The 22,805-nt window shown below is 48.4% G+C and overlaps 1 protein-coding gene across 2 annotated transcripts in view; it reads left to right on the top strand.

Moving 5' to 3' along the window:
* Nucleotides 1-5,660: 5,660 nt before the first annotated feature.
* The window catches only part of MGRN1 (mahogunin ring finger 1), a 49,546-nt gene continuing 32,401 nt past the window's right edge, over nucleotides 5,661-22,805 (top strand). The window contains exon 1 of one of the 2 annotated variants that reach the window (XM_081089635.1): nucleotides 5,661-5,894. In XM_081089635.1, coding sequence (XP_080945761.1) covers nucleotides 5,807-5,894 — 88 coding nt within the window. In that variant the 5' untranslated portion in view covers nucleotides 5,661-5,806. The remainder of the gene's footprint in view (nucleotides 5,895-22,805) is intronic. The other variant, XM_081089634.1, reaches the window with a different exon arrangement.

The following is a 22,805-nucleotide window of genomic DNA, read 5'->3' as shown; positions in this document are numbered from 1 at the left end:
CAAGGATGAATAGTTGAGGATCCTGCCCTCTCAAGAGGCTTGAGAAGAAGTGTAGACTTGCGGGACTCACCCCTGGAGGCCATGAACTGTGCCTAGGGCCTGTGTGTGTGTGTGTGTATGTTAATCCTCACCTGAGGATATTTTTCCATTGATTTTTTTTTTTAGAAAGAGTGGAAGGGAGGGGGAGAGACAGAGTGAGAGAAACATTGATGTGAGAGAGACACATTGATTGGCTGCCTCCTGCACTTGCCCTGATTAGGGCCAGGGATTGAGCCTGCAACCAAGGAATATGCTCTTGACCAGAATAGAATCCAGGACCCTTCAGTTTGTGGGCCAAAGCTCTAGCCACTGAGCCAAACCCTCTCCCTCTCCCTCTCCCTTCCTCTCTGAGATAAAAAATATATTTTTTTAAAAATGCATAAATAAGTGGAACAACAAATCAATGTTTTTTTCTGTTTCATATGACCCAATGCTGGCTGGCTGATCTCTGTTCCCATACTCTTCCCTTTACTTGATTCTAGCCACACTGGCCTTTGAGCTCATGGATCATAATCAGCTCTGTGCTGCCTCAGAGTCTTTGTCCATGCTGTTCCCCCTGCCTGGAACCTGGCTTAATCCCCTCAGAGTTTGCCTGGTTAGCTCTTACTTATATTTCAAGTCCAGGCTTAAGTATAACCTCCTCAGAGATGCCTTCCCTCACTCCCCTATCAATAGAAGGTCTCTTCTTTTATTGCATCTCAATCCATTCCCCCATAGTACCCACCACATCTTGTATTTATATACTTCTTTTTTTTAATTAAATCTTTATTGTTCAGATTATTACATTTGTTCCTCTTTCCCCCCCCCCATAACTCCCCTCCTCCCAGTTCCCGCCCCACCCTCCGCCCTCACTCCCCACCCACTGTCCTCATCCATAGGTGCACGATTTTTGTCCAGTCTCTTCCCACATCTCCCACACCCCTTTCCCCCGCAAGAATAGTCAGTCCATTCCCTTTCTATGTCCCTGATTCTATTATAATCACCAGTTCATTCTGTTCATCAGATTATTTATTCACTTGATTCTTAGATTCACTTGTTGATAGATGCATATTTGTTGTTCATAATTTGTATCTTTACCTTTTTCTTCCTCTTCCTCTTCTTAAAGGATACCTTTCAGCATTTCATATAATCCTGGTTTGGTGGTGATGAACTCCTTTAGCTTTTCCTTATCTGTGAAGCTCTTTATCTGACCTTCAATTCTGAATGATAGCTTTGCTGGATAAAGTAATCTTGGTTGTAGGTTCTTGGCATTCATCACTTTGAATATTTCTTGCCACTCCCTTCTGGCCTGCAAAGTTTCTGTTGAGAAATCAGCTGACAGTCGTATGGGTATTCCCTTGTAGGTAACTGAGTTTCTTTCTCTTGCTGCTTTTAAGATTCTCTCTTTATCTTTTGCTCTTGGCATTTTAATGATGATGTGTCTTGGTGTGGTCCTCTTTGGATTCCTTTTGTTTGGGGTTCTCCGCGCTTCTTGGACCTGTAAGTCCATTTCTTTCACCAGGTGGGGGAAGTTTTCTGTCATTATTTCTTCAAATAGGTTTTCAATATCTTGCTCTCTCTCATCTTCTGGCACCCCTATAATTCTGATGTTGGTACGCTTGAAGCTGTCCCAGAGGCTCCTTACACTATCCTCGCATTTTTGGATTCTTTTTTCATTTTGCTTTTCCGGTTGGGTGTTTTTTGCTCCCTCGCATTTCAAATCATTGACTTGATTCTTGCGCTCCTCTGGTCTGCTGTCGGGAGTCTGTATAATATTCGTTATTTCAGTCCGTGTATGCTTAATTTCTAGTTGGTTCCCCAATATAACATCGAGGGTCTCATTAGTTTTCTTGTAGATCTCATTAAGTTTATCGGCGGCTTCTAAACAGTTCTTGAGAGACCTTAAAAGTGTGGTTCTGAACTCTATATCTTCCATTGACAATTTTGTCCTGTTTCTTTGTCTCCGCATTTTGTTATGCTTCCTTGGTGCACCCCCTAGTGGTCTTTGTGCGCAGTCTTGTAGATAAGCCTTGATTGTTGTAGCTAATACCAGGGAGGGTTTGACCTCCAGGCCAAGTGGCTGTGAGAATCAGCTGTGTCTGCAGTGAGAGAACTTCTGTCCTCTAGGGAGGTGCTAATCTAGCCTTTGCCTGAGGCTATCCGGCAAATGCCTCTGTGCAGGGCTTGGGCGGGGCAGGTCTCACAGGATCAACAGGGTGGGCCGGAGAGAGCAGTTATGGCGGTCTCAGTCCTGTCCCCAGGGGCTCTGCCTCTCTGAGTCCCAGCACCCGCTGCAAACCTCGGAGAGAAAGCTGCACTTGCTCTGACCGAAGCCAGACAGTCCCGCTTCTCCCGTTTGAGTCTGGGTCCCTAAAGACTCGCCCGTATCTGGAGCTCAGAGTCTGCGACTCCCTCCCGATTGAAAACGCCAACCGCGCCCTCCGCCGCCAGCCCGCTCCACGCGCACTCCGTACCTGAGTATTTCACTTCAGCACTGCGCCTCCTCTGAGTCTGGGTATGATATTCTCTTTCCTCCTAGTTGTAGGACTTCCACTCAGCCAGCGTTCCAGTGGTTCTGGGTGATGTCCGTTCCGTTTTTTAGTTTCACTTTTGAAGTAGTTGTTCAAGGCAGCAAACTCCGGTGTTAACCTATGCCGCCATCTTGGTTCCCTGTATATACTTCTTAATAAAGTTTTTAAAATTGATTTTAGAGACAGAGAGAAGGGGAGAAACATTGATTTGTTGTTCCACTTATTTATGCATTCTTTTTTTATTTTTTTAAATATATTTTATTGATTTTTTACAGAGAGGGAGGGAGAGGGATAGAGAGTTAGAAACATCGATCAGCTGCCTCCTGCACTGGGGATGTGCCCGCAACCAAGGTTCATGCCCTTGACCGGAATCGAACCTGGGACCTTTGGGTCTGCAGGCTGACGCTCTATCCACTGAGCCAAACCGGTTAGGGCTCTTTTTAAAAATATACTTTTTATTTCAGAGAGGAAGGGAGAGGGAGAGAGAGATAGAAACATCAATGATGAGAGAGAATCATTGATCAGCTGCCTCCTGCTCACCCCCTACTGGGGATCGAGCCCGAAACCTGGGCATGTGCCCTTGACCAGAATCAAACCTAGGACCCTTCAGTACACAGTCCGATGCGTTATCCATTAAGGCAAACTGGCTATGGCCATTGGTTGATTCTTATATATGCCCTAACTAGGGATCGAACTCACAACCTTGGCATATCAGGATGACACTCTAACCAACAAATGCCAGGGCCTTTAACTGTTTTAGTGTTTGTTTCCTCACTATCCTGCAAGCTCCATATCTGGTGGTTTCTCCCTTTGATCCCTATTGCCTGTCTCTTTGCCTGTCACATAGTAGCTGCATGATGAATATTTGTTGAATAAATAAGTGAATCAGTCAAGATGTTGGTAGTGGAACTAATACCAAATCAGAAAGGGACTGCCAAAAAAAGAAAAGAAAAAGAGGAATATAATGAACAACATAAACTGATGAACAAAAACAGAACCAGAGTCATAGAAACATTGAACAGACTGTATAACCTATGAGGGCAGGCGGGGCGGGGGGAGCAGGGAGAGGGTAAGATCAACCAAAAGACTTGTATGCATGTATATGAGCAAAACCAATGGACACAGACAGTAGGGGGGTGAGGGCTTGTGCTTGAGGGTGGGGGTGGCGGTGGAGAGGTCAACGGGGGGGAAAAGGAGACTCATATACTACTTTAAACAATAAAGAATTCTTTTTAAAAAAGGGACTGTCTCCCAGTTGGGCATGGATAAACACAGAAAAATACACCACAAGTCCAAAGCTCTATTAGGAGGAATGTTTAATTAGCCAAATAAAAATAGCTCCATGGAAATGACTCCCTGACCCAGGATCCATAGGGAGGACATGCCCTTAGCTTAGGGTTATTTTTTCAGTGGGAACATCAGGGTCTTCAGTACTCTCCTCCCTCCCCACAAAGAGGGAGGTTGGTAAATTGAATGCAGTGTTGGTATATCTACACAGTGAATCAGTGCTGGTCTATATACAAATGTTATGTGATTCAACAGAAAGAAATTTAAGGGAAGAAAGATCACATGGGGTGGGGGTGTTTTCAGGCCCACCTGGGGACAAGAGATATGAAATCTGGCACACTGGAGCCTTCCTGTCTCTGAGGTGGCAGGGAAGTGTGGTGTTAAAAGACGTGGCCTGGTTCAAATTCCAGCTTTACCACTTACATACTATGCGACCCGAATGGGGTACTTCACCCCTCCCAGCCTCACTTTTCTGTAAATTGGAAATGAAAATAGAACTGACATTAGAGAATTAAATGAGAATATATGCAAAGCCCTCAACACAATGTCTGGAACGTAGTAGGTGCTCACTAAAAAGGGTCTTAGTTGTGGAGCAGAGAGATTTAATCAAGCTCTTCCAAGACATGGCCTCTCCCTCACAATCATCCAACTCTTTCACTTTATTAGTTTTGGCTTCCTGGTCCCCTGATAACAGAAGGTAGTGTTCTGGATTCTGGCCTCTAGAAAGGTAGAAGACTCATTTTAATGTGGATTGTGGTGAACTTACCATTTGAGACTCTTCTAGCTGCTGCCCTCCATAGTTTCTTTCTTGAGACAGCAGGCTCTTCTGGGGAAGTCACTTTCTTCTAGGAACCCCAGTTTCTTAACTGAAAAGTAGGTAAAAACAGCCACATGTTTCCTGCTTACTGAGTTTTATGTAAGTCAAAAGCCAGGAGCCAGGCTCAGTGGTTGCACATTGACTTATGAACCTGGAGGTTCCAGTTGGATTCTTGGTCAGAGCACATGCGCAGGTTGCGGGCTCCATCCCCAGTGCGGGGTGTGCAGGAGGCAGCCAATCAACGATTCTCTCTCATCATTGATTTTTCTGTCTCTCCCTCTCCTTTCCTCTATAAAATCAATTTTAAAAGTATATATTTTTAAAAAGCCAGGAAAGTTCATTGCAACCAGAAAAACTTTAATCCTGACCTTATATGCAGACCTTCCTTCTTCGTGCTTCAGTTTCTCTACCTGTAAAAAGGGGAGAGGTCTACTGCCTCTTGGGGGGGGGGGGTCGCTTTAAAATTATGTGTTCAAAATAATTGTTCTGGACGTAGAGTCGGAAAGATGCCTTGAATTCTGGAAAAGGATAAGGCAGGCCCTTTGCTTCCTCTGAGCACCTCTCCAGGTAAGCTTGGGGTGGCAAGTAAACGTGTGCCCTCTGCTGGCCGGGACAGGAGATAAACCCTGGGAAGCGGGGAGAACCATGGTGGCTCAGGGAGACATTTCCGAGAGGGGTAAATGGAAGGGGGATAAATAGAAGGGTCTACATGTGAACAGATTACTAGGAGGCTAAAGCGCTACAACGTTGGTGCAGTGCTTGGAATGCAGAGGGAAGGACAACTCGCGTTGCGGGTGATGGTTGCACTTCTCTGGATTCTGATCCATTTGGTTTGTCCCGGAGCGCTTGTCAACAACTTCAGAGGAGCCAGGCGAGGAGCATCCTGGGAAATGTAGTTGATAGGCGCGCTCTCCGCGCCGCAGCCCGGTGCCCTCGGAGGCGAGGGGACTCCATTTCCCGAGGTGCCTTGGGTCGGGGGCGGAGGGCTGCCGTAGCGTCGCCCGGCCGAGTCGGGGGTGGGGGCTCGGAGGCTGAGGATTCCGCGGCTGTGGGCTGGCGTCCGTGTGGCCTGCTCCCGGCCATGTCTGCGTGAAGACGCCGCTGCTGCCGCCCCCGTCCTACTCGGTCCGGGCCAGCCCGGCCCGCTGTGACCATGGGCTCCATCCTGAGCCGACGCATTGCGGGCGTGGAGGACATCGACATTCAGGCGAACTCGGCCTATCGCTACCCCCCGAAGTGCGGTGAGTGGTGGACTCGGGCGCCGACGGCGTGGCGTGGCGTGGCGTGGACTTGGCGGCCGGCGGGACGGGCAAGGCGCGCCGGTGTGGGGCCCTCCGCGCAGGGGTTGGGTGGGAGCTCTACTGGGTTCCCGGCCTTGCCTGCAGTCTTCCTGTCCGGAGCTCCGCGCGCCCTCGACCCGGCCCCCGGGGCGTGCGTGGGGCCCTGGACGGACCGCCTCGTCCAGGCTGGGTGACCTTGGGTCAGTCACGTCGCCCTGAAGGGCCTCGGCTCTGGGTCTGCACACTGGGGAGACCCTCGGGGACCTGCTAGGCCCGGATGAGGTTTCGGGCGCGACGCTGCCAAGAGGTTAGCACTGTGCCCGGCGCTTCGCTTGTGCTTACAAAGTGGTCATTGTCATGAGGATTGACATCACACCATCGCCGGTTTGGGCTCTCTTTGGTGACTTGGTGCGAAGACCCAGACAGGGTTCAGGACGCTCTCCATCCCATATGGACAGAGACGTAGCGCTCCTGGGACCTCCTGGCGCCCGTGGATGGTGGGGAGATGATTCTCACCGCCGGCGAAGAGGCTGGGAATCTTGCTGGAGAACAGGAGAATGGTGGGAGGGGACCTCTGGGTTCTCTGGTCTCCTTTTTTTGTGACGAGAGAGAGACTTGAGCCACCAGGGAGGGTGTGACTTTCCCGAGGACTCGGGGAGGGATTGGAAGCACGTCTGGGACCATAATCCGGCTCCCAGTTGAGCTGTTCCTACTCTGTTCTGGTGCCTTTAGTAAGAAAAGTGGCCTGACCCAGAACTTTGGCCCCAGTTCCTTATTGTCCGTCTCCTCATCCGGTCATTTGCCATGGAAAGAGAAGAAAGAGGATAGGGAGTTTGGACATCATGGGGACGTCCATGTGGGGTCCTCTGATCCTGGCTTCTGAAGCATCTGATCTGATGTGGTCTTCTAGGCCTCACAGTTGGCCTGTGGGCACAGTTGCCAGGCCCTGCTTCGGACCTGCCTGGGCCTAGGAACCTGCATTTATAACCTATAGTCTATTGTCCACTCAGGTTTGAGAACTGCCCTGCCCTGTTTTGGGAAGGTGAAAGAAGTGGAGTGTCTGGAGCTACTGGATATAAAGGGGGTGGATATGGATTTAGGACAGTCAGAAGGAGATGCAATCACAACTGGGCAGAAGGTACTGTTGCCTGCTAGTTGGGGAGTTCCCCATGCCTGCTTGTGTCCCAGGCACAAAGGCAGGGCAGCCCAGCCTGGTTTGGGGACCCCTGGAGGCTCTGTGGGCTGACTTCCCCAGTTCTGGTGGAGCAGCTGTTGAAGTCATCCTTTTCATCGCTTATGTTCTTCCAGCCTGTCTTTAGCTGAGTGACCTTAGGGAAGTTGCTTTGGCCCCTGGGTCACAGTTTCCTCATCTATAAAATGGGCTGATCCTTGTACAGTACTCAGAACAGTGCCACACACCTAAGAACCCTCGAAAAGTATTAGCTGCTATAATGGCTTAAGAAGGAAATATGGTGATTAGCTCAGACCCTAATAGCAGTTAGCAGTGGTGTGGCAGAGATATAAAAAAGTTTAATGTGGTGACCGGCTTGTGTGGTTCAGTGGTCATGGTTTGATTCCTGGTCAGGGCACATACCTAGGTTTCAGGCTCAATCCCCAGTAGGGGGCATGCAGGAGGCAGCGGATCAGTGATTCTTTCATAATTGATGTTTCTATCTCTCTCCCTCTCCCTTGCACTCTCTGAAATCAATAAAAAACATATTTTTTTAAAAAAACGTTTAATGTGGCACCTGGGACCAGAGCAAACTTGATGTCCCTTCACTTGGGCCTTTTTTTTGTTTGTTAATCCTCACCCGAGGATATTTTTTCCATTGATTTTTAGAGAGAGTGGAAGGGAAGGGGAGAGACAGACAGACACATATCAACTGGTTGTCTCCTGCACGTGCCCCTACCAGGACTGGGATTGAGCCTGCAGCTGAGGTACTTGCCATGGACCCGAATCAAACCCGAGATTTTTCAGTCCACTAGCTGATGCTCTAGTCACTGAGCCAAACTGACTAGGGCTTCTCTTGGACCTCTGGACAAAGCCACAAATACAGGCATTTGCAGCACCATTTTCGGGTTCTGTGTGGCAGACTTTGCTAATCACTCAAGGCACTCTTTCCAGCTGAGCCTGGACTTGGTTTCCGAATCCACCAATGAACACCCCAGTCAGCTGCAACTAGTAGATTGGTACTGGCACCCAGGTAAATGCCATGGACCACCTTGGTTTTGCTGCCAGTGACTGCAGTGTTTGGGGCCTGTCCAGTCCAAAGGCTGTCCTTTCTGCTTCGTTGTCCCTTGCTTGGAGAGGGTCAGTTGGAGGCAGAGGGGATCTTAGCAGTACTTTAGTATGTGTTCCTAGCAGTAGACTGGGGACTACAGGAGCATTTGAGATGATTTTAGCAGGTTCCCCAAAGGATCTTTCAATTGATTTCTTATTTTTTTTAATTATTATTATTTTTTTAAAATATATTTTCATTGATTTCAGAGAGGAAGGGAGAGGGAGAGAGAGATAGGAACACCAATGATGAGAGAATCATTGATCGGCTGCCTTTTGCACGCCCCCTACTTGGGATGGAGTCCACAACCTGGGCATGTGCCCTGACTGGGAATCAAACCATGACCTTCTGGTTCAGAGGTCAATGTTCAACCACTGAGCCACAGCAGCTGGGCTCAGTTGTTTTAATGAGAAAGTTGTTACCTTTTCAGGTCTCTGCCATTTTGTTGATTATATAAGGAGAAAGAATCCTTGGTGCTAATATTTTTTAAACATCTCTAACTGTCCAGTTTTTCGCTAAGCTTTATTAAGATCTTAGTAGTCAGGTGCACAGATTCGTGCACATTGAAAGAAAATTAATTAGAAGAAATATTTTAATATCACTATTTGCACTTTTTGTATAATAGAAATGTCAACTAAATTCACAATTGACAATGGCAGATCAAAACACACACGAGCGATTGGCACCAGCGAGAGCTTTATATGTATCGCACATGTGTGAGTTAACTTAGCCTTTTACATATCTAGAATAAACTTGCTTAATTAGACCTGCTTTCTGATTTAGCTAAACTTTTTCCAGCCCAGTGAAGCACCCCAACTTCTCTTTTAGGTAATTGTCGGCAACACAGCAGTAAATATCAACACGAAGCAGATTATTATTGTAGATCACACAGGGAGAACAAATGGTAAAATATTTAACTGCAGCAATGTTTGACTATATTCTGTGCAATGAGAAAACCTGAAGTCATTTTCAAGGTCCACCATTTTATATTTCTTTTCATTCAGATCAAGTTTCTAAACTTTCTAAATTTCCGTTTTCCGGCTAATGAAAAGAAAATAGGATTCTACCGAGTCTCCTATCTACCTACTCCAGGACTTCTGTGAGGATCAACTGAGATGAGGCATGGGAATATGCTTCACAACATTTGGTTAAAGTGTAAAATGTTTGCACCTGGCTATAAAGCAAGTCCTGTTCCTGGGCTGAAGGAACTGCAAGGAGGCTAATTGTTAGGGAGAGGAAGCTGGGCATTGCTATATGACATCATTACCCGATGCCCACAGTGACCGTTTCCAGGCTGGGCTGAGCATTGGGCTGCATTTTGTGCCATGGGGTCTTGGTAGCATTGGCTGCGATTTGGTGGGGTGTCACTCCAGGATGGTGGAGGGGCCTGTGTCCCACTTGGGCGAAACCAAGTATTGCTTTGTTGATGCTAGGTCTGCGGTGCTGTTCCTTTGTAAATGGCCAGTGCGTGTCACAGCAGCTCCTGCATTGAGGGTCTTCCCCCTGATGGTCAGTGCCTGTCATAACGAACGGTCGGATGGTTGGAGGGATACTTAGCATATTAGCCTTTTATATACATATAAAATATATATATGTATGTGTGTGTGTATACACACACACACACACACACACACACACACAGTGGGGCCTTGACTTACGAGTTTAATTCGTTCCGAGCTTGTTAAGGAGCTCGTTAACTCAAATTACTCTATCAACTCAATGCAAAAAATTGGCCAAGAGACAGCTGGTATCTCAAAAAACTCGTTAGTCAGGACACTCGTAAGTCAAGGCCCCACTGTATATATATATATTAGAGGCCCGGTGCACAAAAATTTGTGCACTCGGGGGGAAGGGGGGGTCCCTCAGCCCGGCCTGTGCCCTCTCACAGTCTGGGACCCCTCGGGAGATAACGACCTGCTGGCTTAGGCCTGCTCCCGGGTGGCAGAGGGCAGGCCCAATCCCTAGGTGCAGCCCCTGGTCGGGCTCAGAGCAGGGCCGATTGGGGGGTTGGGGCACCGCCCCCTGTCACACTCAAGGCAGGGTCGATGGGGAGGTTGCGGCGCGACCCCCTGTCATGCACAGAGCAGGGCCAATCCGGGGGTTGGGGCACTGCCCCTTGTCACGCACAGAGCAGGGCCAATCCGGGGGTTGGGGCACTGCCCCCTGTCACGCACAGAGCAGGGCCAATCCGGGGGTTAGGGCACTGCCCCCTGTCACGCACAGAGCAGGGCCCATCAGGGGGTTGAGGAGCTCCCCCCTGTCACTCACAGAGTAGGTCCGATAGGGGAGTTGGGGCACCAACCCCTGTCACACACAGAGCAGGGCGGATCAGTGGGTTGGGGCGCCGCCCTCTATCACCCACAGAGCAGGGCCAATCAGGGGATTGGGGCGCCGCCACTGTCACACTCAGGGCAGGGCTGATGGGGAGGTTATGGCTCTACCCCATCACACACAGAGCAGGGCCCGTGGGGGGGCGGGGGGGTTGGGGCACCGCCCTCTATCACCTACAGAGCAGGGCCGATCAGGGGGTTGGGGGCCGCCACTCTCACACTCAGGGCAGGGCTGATGGGGAGGTTATGGCTCTATCCCGTCACACACAGAGCAGGGCCCGTGGGGGGGGCGGGGGGGTTAGGGCACCGCCCTCTATCACCTACAGAGCAGGGCCGATCAGGGGGTTGGGGGCCGCCACTCTCACACTCAGGGTAGGGCTGATGGGGAGGTTATGGCTCTACCCCGTCACACACAGAGCAGGGCCCGGTGGGGGGGGGGGTTGGGGTGCCGCACCCTGTCACACACAGAGCAGGGCCAGTCAGGGTGTTTGGGCACTGCCCCCTGTCATGCTGATCCCGGTGCCGGGAGGCCTCTCGGCTCCGCTGATCCCGGTGCTGGGAGGCATATTACCCTTTTACTATATAGGGTAGAGGCCTGGTGCATGGGTGGGTGCCAGCTCGTTTGCCCTGAAGGGTGTCCTGGATCAGGGTGGGGGTCCCCACTGGGGTGCCTGGCCAGCCTGGGTGAGTGGATGATGGCTGTTTGCAGCTGGTCACACACCCTTCAGGGTGGGGGTCCCCACTGGGGTGCCTGGCCAGCCTGGGTGAGGGGATGATGGCTGTTTGCAGCTGGTCACACACCCTTCAGGGTGGGGGTCCCCACTGGGGTGCCTGGCCAGTCTTGGGTGAGGGGTTGAGGGCTGTTTTCAGGCTGGCGGGTGACTGAAGCTCCCAACTTGCCGGGGTCCTGCCCCAGCGGGTCCAGGAGTTCCCAAAGGCGTAGACAGAGTCGGCGAAGAAGGAAGGACATGAAGACAGCGTTCAGTTGATCAGCAGCCTAGCCAGGATCTCTAGCCAGGATCTCCAGCCAAGTTCTGGTCTGGATCTCCAGCGAAGTTCTGGTTTGGATCTCCAGCCAGGTTCTGTGTCCATGTTCTCTTGCTAGGTTCTCCAGGTTCTCCAGCCAGGTTCTGTAGCCATGTTCCCTCGCTAGGTTCTTCAGCCAGGTTCTGTCCAGGTTCTCCAGCCAGGTTCAGTCACCAGGTTCTAGTCAGGTTCCCTTGCCAATTTCTGTAGTCAGGTTCAGTCCAGGATCTTTTGCCATGTTCTCTCCAGCGAAGTTCTTCTGTCTGTAGGTTCTGTGTAGGTTCTGTCTTCTAAGTTCTGTGTGTAGGTTCTGTGTTCTAAGTTCTGTGTTCTAAGTTCTGTGTCTTGCTGTCTTGTTACATCTGTATTTATACCAGTTGATTCAATCCTATCAATCTCTATTACAAAGGCTAGGGTGTCTCTTATCTCCATTCCAGCGAGTAAAGATTATGTAGCTTAAGCATGATTGTTCATAGTTAAAGTGATTAATTACCCGCCTGGCACTTAGTTGAGGGGTTTTATTCCCTCCCTAACTTCAGGGGAAAATCCCTACCTGGGGAAACAACCTTTCTCAGAGAGGAGACCTTGGTTAAAACACATAGTGCCAAGAAGGTGAGCAAACATTTTAAGAACAGTATGCCATATATGCCAGGTCCTTTGAAACAGCAAGGATGGACCGGCTCCCGGCACCAACTGCTCCTTTTTTTCTTTTTTTTCTTTTATTCTGGGCCAGCTTTAGCTCTGGCTCCAGCTCTGAGGCCTCTGCTGCTGAAAGCAGGTATCTGGTTTGTTTGGGTTCTATAATCGAAACACTGTATCAACTCCAGCTCTGAGATCCCGGCTGGCTGAAAGCAGGTTTCTGGGGTTTTGTTTAGCTTCTATATTTGTAACAATGTTTCAAACTGCAAGCTCAGAGGCCGGCAAGGCAGGTGGGGAACGTTGGAGTCCTCAGTCACTGAAGCAAGCAAGCCTCATGTTAGCTTCCAGCTGCCTGGCTGCCGGCCGCCATCTGGGCTGGCAGTTAATTTGCATATTGCCCTGATTAGCCAATCAGAAGGGTAGCGGATGTACGCTAATTACCATGTTTCTCTTTTATTAGATAGGATAGGATGATAGGATGATAGGATGATAATTGGGCCTGGCTGGCATGGCTCAGCATCAACCTATGAACCAGGAAGTTCAATTCCCAGTGTGGGATCATTGATGTTTCTCTCTCTCACTCCCTCTCTAAAAATCAATAAAAATATATTTTAAAAAATTATATACACACACACACACTCTCTCTCTCTAGAGGCCTGTTGCACAAAATTTGTGCACGGGTGTGGTCCCTAGGCCTGGCTGGTGATCAAAGCACGAGTGTCTCACATGGAAGGGCAGGTCCCAGCTGACCCCTGGGCCCTGGGAAGCACCTGGGCCCCTGGGCCTCCATGCATCCCCCTCCACCTGAGTCACGGCGCCTGAGTCCCCACACAGAGATATGGTAAGCACGACTGGACACCATGGTCCAGGGCGTAGCATGGGTCCCTGGGCTGCCCAGTGGCGCTGCACAGAAGCCTGGCGGGCAGCACCCTCTCTGCCAGCCAGCCTTGCAGGCTGGCTCCTGTGCAAACCCACAGGGAGCCTGACTGGCTCCTGCGGTCCCGGCGGCTGCAGCCCGGCTCACCCAGAAGAGGCTGCACGGGTGTGGGGCCAGCTCCTTGTGGGCGCCTGGCACCTGAGCACAGGGGCTTCCCTGGCATGCGAACCCTGGTGTCCCCAAGGGAGGGTAGTAGGGGGAGTGAGCTCAGCAGAGACCCTGCATTCTCACCACACCTCTGTCCCTGTCACCCCCGCCCCCAGGTAGCCGGCGACAGGTCGCAGCATGTTGCCAACGCCCGCCAGGTTCCGCACTGCCCCCTGATGGTTAGTGCACATCGTAATGAGTGGTCAAACTCCTGGCCGAACTCCCGGTTGAGGGGACAATTTGCATATTAGGCTTTTATTATATAGGACTAGAGGCCTGGTTCACAAAATTTGTGTGTGTGTGTGTGTGTGTGGGGGGGGGGTCCCTCTCAGTTCGACCTGCACCCTCTCCAATCTGGGAGCTGCAGTCTGGCCTCCCTCTGCAGGAGGCGACCAGGCTGATCGGGGAAGGCGCTGCCCCTATCACCCCACTGCTGCTGCCACTGCTGGCCGCCGCAGCCGCCAGGTGTTTTCATCATCACGGACTCCAGTCCCTTCACCACAAAAAAATGACAACTTTCTTTAGGCATTTTCAAGATGTCTCTTTCATAGGATATGACATTTCTTTCTTTCTTTTTTTTTTTTTTTATCCTCACCTGATGATATTTTTCCATTGATTTTTAGAGAGCATAGAAGAGGGAAAGACTTCACCACACATGCAGTCCCCTCCTGCCCACCTGCGTGCGCAGCCTCCTCCTGAGTGGTCATGATGTTACAGTGTCCCGGAGGCCCCCCGCAGGGGGCTGGGACTTGCGCCTGACCCATGTAGCACCAGCTGCCACGTTGTATCGGCTGGGGTGGGGACAGGTGCTCCTGTGTGTTGTGTCTCGGCTCCAGCCTGCCCCCAACCCCAGCCTCTCTGTGTGTTGTGTCTCCACTCTAGCCCACCCCCAGCCCCAGACTCCCCGTGGCCACTGGGATGGGGGCGGAACGCAGTCCCCTCCCGCCCATCTGCGCATGCAGCTCCTCCTGAGCGGTCATGATGCTTGGCTAATTAGCATATTCCCTGTTTATATAGATAGATATATATTTTAAAAACATATAATTGGGCCCTGGTTGGATTGCTCAGTTGGTTAGAGCATCGTCCTGATACACAAGGGTATGGTTTTGATCTCCAGTCAGGGTACATACAAGAAGCAACCAATGAGCCCTAGACGGTGTTACTCAGTGGTTGGAGCATCGTCCCATGCACTGAAACGTTGTGGGTTTGATTCCTGGTCAGGGCACGTGCCCAGGTTGCAGGTTTAGTCCCTAGTTGGGGCTCATTCAGGAGGTAACCAATCAATCTCTCTCTCTCTCTCTCTCTCTCTCTCTCTCTCTCTCTCTCTCTTCCTCCCCCTCCTTCCCTCCCTCCATCTCTTTCTGAAAACCAATAAAAACTATTTTTAGCCCTGGGCGGTTTGGCTCAGTGGATAGAGCATCAGCCTGTGGACTGAAAGGTCCCAGGTTCGATTCCAGTCAAGGGCACATGGGCACGATCCCCAGTGGGGGTCAGGGGGGGGGTGCAGGAAACAGCCGATCAATTATTCTCTCTCATCATTGATGTTTCTATCTCCCCCTCTCCCTTCCTCTCTGAAATCAATAAAAATATATTTTTAAAAAGCCTCTTTAAAAAAATTATTTTTAAAAAAGGAAGCAATCAATGAATGCATCAATAAGTGGAACAACAAACTGATGTTTATCTCCCTTCCTCTCTAAAGTCAATCAATAAAAATTAAGGAAAAAAGATATAATTGACATATGACATTGTGTATGTTTGAGGTATACAGTGTGATTATTTGATATATGTATATATTGGGAAATGATTGCCACAATAGGCTAGTTAACACTTTCATCACCTCAGTTACTTTTGTATGTGTGTGGTGAGAAATTTTAAGATCTCCTGTTCAATTTTCTTTTGCTTCTGGACTTTCAGTGTTCACTGCAACAGTACTTACCTTAAATTTAATAACATTTGATTTGTTTTCATTGTATTTTCTTTTTTAAATATTTTTTTTATTGATTTCAGAGAGGAAGGGAGAGGGAGAAAGAGAGATAGAAACATCAATGATGAGAGAGAATCACTAATTGGCTGCCTCCTACACACCCCACGCTGGGGATCGAGCCCACAACCTGGGCATGTGCCCTTGGCCAGAATCAAACCTGGGATCCTTCATAGGCCAACGCTGTATCCACTGAGCCAAACTGGCTAGGGCTCTTAATAGTGTTTTTTGAGGAGCAAAAGTTTTACATCTTGGTGAAGGTCAACTTATTGATTTTTTTAATGGTTAATGTTTTTGTAGTTTCACCTAAGGGATCTTTGTCTTGCCCAAGGTCACAAAGATCTCCTATTTCCCCCCCTAGAAGTTCTATAATTTCAGCTCATACATTTAGCTCTGTGATCCATTTGGAGTTAATATTTTTTATATTTCGTTTGGGTAAAGATCTAAGGTCATTTTTTTTTTTTTTGCATATGGATATTCAGTTATTTCAACACTATTTGTTGAAAAGAATTTCCCCCCCCCCATCTAATTGCTTTTGCACCTTTGTCAAAAAATTAGTTGTCCATAAACGTGAGATTTTATTTCTGCACTCCCTTGCCCTAGCCGAGGGTCAAAGCGGGTGTTAGGTCACCACATTCAAGCACTTAAGAGAAGGTTGCGTCCACCAGTGGAAGAGAGCCTGGGGCGCAGTAGGTGCGCACATGGAGTGCCTGGCCATGGACGGCTCCTGCCACAGCTATTCCTCCTACTGCTGTTGTTACTGTTAATTTTGTCTCAGAGCTATACTTGCTGCCCTGTCCAGGTGTTTAAGGGAGGTCATGCTGGGACAGATCACCCCAGAGAAGAGTCAGAAGGAGGGGCAGTCAGCCTTGTGACTCAGCCTGGGGAGTGGAGGGGCGGGGCAGGGCGATCTAACCCTTTTGTAATCAGGTGTGTGTACTTTCAGAGCATTTCACCTCTATTATCTTCTTGGAGCTTTGCCATGTCCTTGTGACACCAGACTTTTATTCTCTTTAGTGGAGGAATTAGAAATCAGATTGAGCTCTTCGTTGCACAGCACCTGGGCCTGGTGCACAATAGATGTTTAATACATGCTTGTGCAAATTTATTATTACAGAAGGCAACCCCCATCTCCCTAGTGTGCAAGCTGCTCAAGCAGAATGTGTTGTGTCTTATTCTGTGGGGTGTCAGGTCGGGGCTGAGGAATTCTGGGTCTGTGCCCACGTAATGGAGGGGCCCAAGGTGGGTGTGAGGAGACTTGTGGTGTGTGCTTTTGTGTTCAGGTTGAAACATCTATCCGACCACATTCCATGCTGGTGTTGGTTTATCTTTCCCAGGGCAGGCAGGGCCTTGCTGACTCTGATTTATTTGGTGCCTGAAGGAAAAAACTGAGGCAGGTGTTCTAGATGAGGGAGGATGCTTGTGTGACTATGTCCTTTGTCACTAGGGGCATTCTGGTTCCATGAGCCATCACTATCCAAGGGGAGTGAACTTGCGCTCTGAGACCCAAATGTTGGTGGCAGTGGGACGGGGGTGGGAAGAGGGGGCTCCACCTGCACACAGGGTTTCACCTCCCCGTTCAAAGACCTGTACCATCATTGTTGGCATCAGGACATTCACCTTCCCCAAATGTCACCTGTGCCATTCACATAAGAACTAGTTCTGTGCTTCTGCTCCTGTCAACTTGGTTTGGAGTTTATTGTTGTAAGAACTGTATAACTGAGCTGTATTTTCCAATCTTCAGTGGTTAAAATTCAGGTAAACACAATAAGAAAACAACAGCAACAAAGAGCTTTTAAGTTGGCCCTGACGGGGTAAGGGACTTCTAACCCACTTCCCTGAAGAAGAAGCAGAGGATGGCTTGGGTTTGGAAGCCTGCCATGGCATGTGGACCCTGCGGCTCCCTGGGGTGAGGTTTGTCAGGTCTTGATTTTCGGGTGTCGCCCACCCTCGGAGGTTTGAGAGGACCCTGGAGCTCTGCATGTTTGTCTCTGAGGTCCCACTCAGTCCCGTGCGTGTGGCAGGGGACCTTTCATAGTTTCTTTGGGAATTGTTGAGAAATCGTCATTTCTGATTCAAATAACCTGCCAGCTTTGCTCTCCCTGGGGTTTGTTGAACTTTCACATCAGCCCTGCCATATTTGCAGGCATATACAGAACCTTTCTTGGCCCTTTGAAATTGTGTTCTCTGAAGGCCTGCAAGCCTGGCAGTTAAAGAAAGCCCGAATTAGTGTTGTTGTGGCCAGATGACCAAGGGGCCTTTTACCTCATGCCACGAAAGTGGCTGCTGTGCTGCCCAGGATAAAAGGGGTGTGTGTGTGCGCTTTCTTCCTCATAGTTGGGGTGGCCTTTACAGTGTTTACAACTCACCATGTGGAAGTAGTGGTCCCATGAAGCCCCCTGGTGCCCCTTCACAATCTTCTTCCTCCCTGGGAAACCCCTTTCTGATCTTACAGAGGTGGAGGTAAGTTTGGCCTATTTTTAAATTTGATATAAACAGAACTGGACAGTCTCCCTCCACATTTGACGATGAGAGGCCCTGTACACAGTTCATGGGCCGTAGCTGGTTTCCTCTCATTGTTATGTGATCTTCCAGTTGATGCTTCATTCACGTGGAGGGGTGCTGGGGAAATTCCTGGTTTGGTCTCTTATGCAGAATGTGCCGTGGACACGCTTGTGACTGGCTTTGGTGTCCATGAGTCTGATTTCTTTGGGTCCGTTTTTTTTTTTTTCAGGTTTGTTAATTGTGGTAAAATACACATAAATAATTACTATCTTTACTGTTTTTGAGTGCACAGCTCAGTGGCCCTCTGGGCACATTTGCGGCATCAGCAGCTTTTACGGTTTCATGGAGCAATTGAACCAGTGCTCACACCCACCGGCTGAGCACCAGAGTTCCGTTAACTCTCTGTTCTCACCAATACGGCTAGCATCATGGTGTGTTTTATTTGTTGCTTTCCTTTTTAATTTTAGCCAGGGTTTTCTCATTGTAGTTGTAATTTACTTTTTCCTGATGACTAATGAGGTTGGGCACCTTTTTATAAATTGCCATTCATCTCTCCCTCTTTTTGTTAGGGGCCTGGTGACATATTTTGCATATATTTTATATTGGATTACCTCTTTTTTTTCTCCCTGAAAGGAGTACCTTCCCAAGTGCTTTTTTTTACATTTTAAATTCTTTGGAAATTGGCTGTTGCTACGGTGTTTGTGGAAATTAGCTTAGGCAAGAAATGGAATGCATTGGAAAGGTGTGTGTGTGGGTGTCCTCTGGAACCCAAGGGTGAGTAATCAAGAAGTGGAAACTGTCAGATCTTTTTCCACTCTGGCCTCAGCATCATGTTGCTGTGACATTCGTAAAGCCTCCTGCCACCCACCAGGGGTCCTCCAGTTCCACAGTCCACTTCCATGGAGAAGACAATCTGGTTATTGGCTCAGCACGGTCAGGTGTTCACCTTGGCCAACCAGTTGTATCCAGGGGGCGAGGGCCATGTGTTCTGGTGGTAGCTGGGGCCCACCCCTATGGATGGTGGAGGCTGTTTCCAGAAAAGGGGTTTAAGCTGGGGAGGATCCCAGCCTCCCTACAGGTGGCTACAACAAATTATGGAAACTCAAGAGAACCAAAATCTTTGCTTAGTGCTCCTTCTTGCTGGAGGCTGAGAGCTTCTAAAATCGTCCTGCTGTGGTTTTTTTGTTTGTTTGTTTTTTTAATATATTTTTATTGATTTCAGAGAGGGAGAGAGAGACAGAAACATCCACAATTGAGAGAGAATCATGGTGGATTGGCCGCCTCCTGCAAGTCCCCCACTGGTGATCAGGCCCACAATCTGGGCATGCGCCCTTGACCGGAATCAAATCTAGAACCTTTCAGTTTTCTTTTGTAAATGATGGTCATCACACACATGTGTACTACACACACGTTTGAAAGTGGAATGGACAAAACAAAAGGGAAACCCAGAAGTCTGCTTGGCTTGCTCTCTGGCCCAAAGGGAAGTCCTTGCCCACCCTCCACTGGCCATCACCGAGGCAGCCATTAACTAACTGGTGGCCTTGTGGCTTTGATTTTCGTCATCTCTAGAATACGATGAAATGTGTGTCCTTCTGCATCCTGGTGTCTAAAGGGAAACAGGGCCCATGTGTGGGAATGCTGGTAGCCTCTTGGGAAGGCACCCTCACTCTTTGTTTTGGTAGCTGTTCACCTCCTTGCCATCCAGATCACCTGGGCACCTGTAAGTAGGGCAGAGTCTGGATCCCTTGGACAGAGAGGAGGCAAACCATTTGAGCTTCAGTTCCCCTCGACTGGTGAGAGGAAGAAGGGGACAGGGGCATGAATTTGTCTTAGCCATCATGTTTGAGGATGGCCCACTGAGGCTCTGAGGCTGTGGCATCCTGGAGTGTGCCACATTGCTGGGGCTCTAGGCAGAAATCATGGCCTCTGGTAGGCCCTCTAAGTGTGGCCACAGAAGGACGTTCTGATCTGGGAGGCCTTTGCACGTGGTTCATTGTGTGTGAACAGCCACTCTTTGTGACCAGAGATGACATCACTGGCCATGGGTCACCATCCTTGTGCTGCAGAGGGGAGGCACCTGGTGTGCACAGGGCTGAGACATGGTGAGCTTGGAGTCAGCAGTTTTGAGCCCAGCTATACCATCAACACCTTGGTGACTTCGAGTGCAGTTTCCCACATGGAAAGTGGGGACAGGGCCTGGCCAGAGTGGCTCAGTTGGTTGAGCATCATTCTGTGTCCTGCGCACCAAAAGGTTGCTAGTTCGATTCCTGGTCAGGGCTCATGCCTGGGTTGTGGGTTTGATCCCTGGTTGGCAAGTGAACAGAAGGCAACTGATAGATGTTTCTCTCTAACACCAATGTTTCTCTCTCTTTCTCCCCCCCCCCCTTTCTTTCAGATGAGGATTAAAAGAAAGAAAAATGAAGAGAGAGAGAGAGAGAGAGAGAGAGAGAGAGAGAGAGGGGATCTGTCCCCCCTTGATGGATTCTGTGGGAAGGCCGGGCTAGGGCACTGCCTCAGGGGCATAGAGGAGGAGCTGGTGATGTGGTGGTGTCTTCTGTTCTCTTTTCACCTTTATGTCTTCCTTCTGTTTCTCTTCTCAGTCGCCTTTTTCTTTTTAAAGATATTTTTATTGATTTCAGGGAGGAAGGGAGAGGGAGAGAGAGATAGAAACATTAATGATGAGAGAGAATCATGGATTGGCTGCCTTCTGCACGCCCCCTACTGGGGATCGAGCTCGCAACCCAGGCATGTGCCCTGACTGGGAATCGAACCGTGACCTCCTGGTTCATAGGTCAATGCTCAACCACTGAGCCACACCGGCTGGTCTGCCTTTTCTAATTTCCCTTTTTCCCTCTTCATAGCTGTGCTTGCTCCTTTTGGTCCAAAAGTTTGTACACACACATAGACACACAATATGCATACAACACACACACCATACACACATAGATACAGACATGCACCGCAAGCACAACACATATATCTGTATACAGATATATCTATACTATGCACAATACTCTTTTTTTATATATATTTTATTGACTTTTTTTACAGAGGGAGAGGGATAGTTAGAAACATCGATGAGAGAGAAACATCGATCAGATGCCTCCTGCACAACCCCCACTGGGGATGTGCCTGCAACCAGGTACATGCCCTTGACCAGAATCGAACCCGGGACCCTTCAGTCCACAGGCCGACGCTCCATCCACTGAGTCAAACTGGCCAGGGCAATGCACAATACACACATGCACACACATACATAATGCTTGCACACTTGGGAACTGCTACCAGTACCCTGTGATGCACACATTTGTCCTCTAAACGTTCCTTTTTAAAAAATGTGAGCATTTGAAAAACATATAGAGAAGTATAGAATGTCCTTCATCCAGAATTCACAGTTAGCATTTTCCATATTGTTGTCTTCTTTCATACTTCTACCCCGTCTTGGACCTGGCACTTCCTTCCCATGTTTGGTTCATTCTTCTCTGTGTGTTGGTGTTTCAGGTCTGAGCTCTGGGGCTGCTCTATGAAGTTCCAAACTCCTCTGTGTGAGTCGTGTTTGCTTTGGACTGCTGTGTGCTGACAGGCAGAGAGTGGTCCCCTCTTGTTACTGCCGCAGTGTTTGTCCATTTCCCTGTTGAGGAACATGTAGAGTGGCTGCAACTTTTTATGCTTGAAAGTCTTTTATTGGTCACCATATTGTATGTCTCTGCAACCAAAATATGTACATAAATTGAAATGAGAATTTTAATAAATTTTTCTTCTGGTTTGAGTGGGCATTATAAATACCCAATTGATCAAAACAACACAAATATAACAGTTTTTATAATAAGAAACATAAATATTAAAAAGTATTAGACATGTATCTCTTAAGTGGATAGGTTACTTTTCCCCCAGTTAACTCGTAGTCACAGTTGAATATACGTAACCTGCTGCTGGAATGAGACAGGTCAGTGTCAGTTCTAGTTCTGTTTTTCATTTTAAGTTGAGAAACCGTGTTCACATAAATCAGTAGATGGGAGTCAACAGGGGTTTGATAGAACAGTAGCATCTAATTCCACATTATTTGCTGACAAATTCAAAGATCACATAAAGATCTAATACCAAAAAATTGTTGCTGATTTATAAGGTAACGACTTGATCAAGTTCTCTCCAGTTCCTAATAACAGCTTTATTGAGATAAGATTCACATACCCTTTTAAATGTACAGTTCATTGGTTTTTCCAGAACATGGTTCCAGTTTTGTGATATTACAACCACTGTTGTAACACATATCCTTGTCCCATGTCTTCAATCTTTTTAAAAATAATTTTTCCTGCTTTAAAGGTTAATTATAGAAAATGTATAAAATGCAGGTAAAGTAAAAAAAGTAAAACTTATCCATTGCCTCTTAATCCAGAGGTTTTATTTTATAGCATTTATATTTCTGAAGTTATTAAAACTTAAAACTGCACTAAGATGTGGAGGCCTCTTGTGTACAGTATATCAGGTTGTGAAAAGTGCTCTGGAGAAGAATAAAGCAGAGGAGGGGAATGGGAGAGGTTGGTCAACAAGCAAGGAGAAGAGGTGGAGATAGTAAATTTTAAAAGGAATGATCAGAAAAGGCCCTGCTGAGAAGGAAACGAGGTAAAGGATCAGGCAGAGCTCTTGGAGAAGAACTTCATAAGCAGAGGAAACAGCAAGTGCAAGGGCCCTGGGGTATAAATGGGCTTGGGAGGATCTGCATTATGAAGGCTTTGCAGTCCACAGAGAGGAGTTTGGGACTTACTCTGATGTGATTAGGAGGTCAAGTTTCTGAGCAGTGGGATGTGGGAAATAGACTTTGGGGCTAGTGAGAGTGGAGAGACTGGTGGAGTGGATTACAATAATCCAGACAGGAAATGCTGGTGGCTTTGACTAGGGTGGCGGCCATTGAAATATGTTAGAATTGGGAGCCCAGAGTGGAGAAAGGAGGGAAGCCCATTGTGTTAGTTATGTCTTACCGAGTAACAAATGAACAGTTTAGCTGTTTATAACAATAAATGCTTATTA

Source organism: Myotis nattereri (genome assembly GCF_964212035.1).
Source record: "Myotis nattereri genome assembly, chromosome: 4".
In the NCBI taxonomy this organism is placed as follows: Eukaryota; Metazoa; Chordata; class Mammalia; order Chiroptera; family Vespertilionidae; genus Myotis; species Myotis nattereri.
The sequence above is the reverse complement of the archived record's forward strand: the minus strand, read 5'-3'. Positions and strand labels throughout refer to the sequence as shown.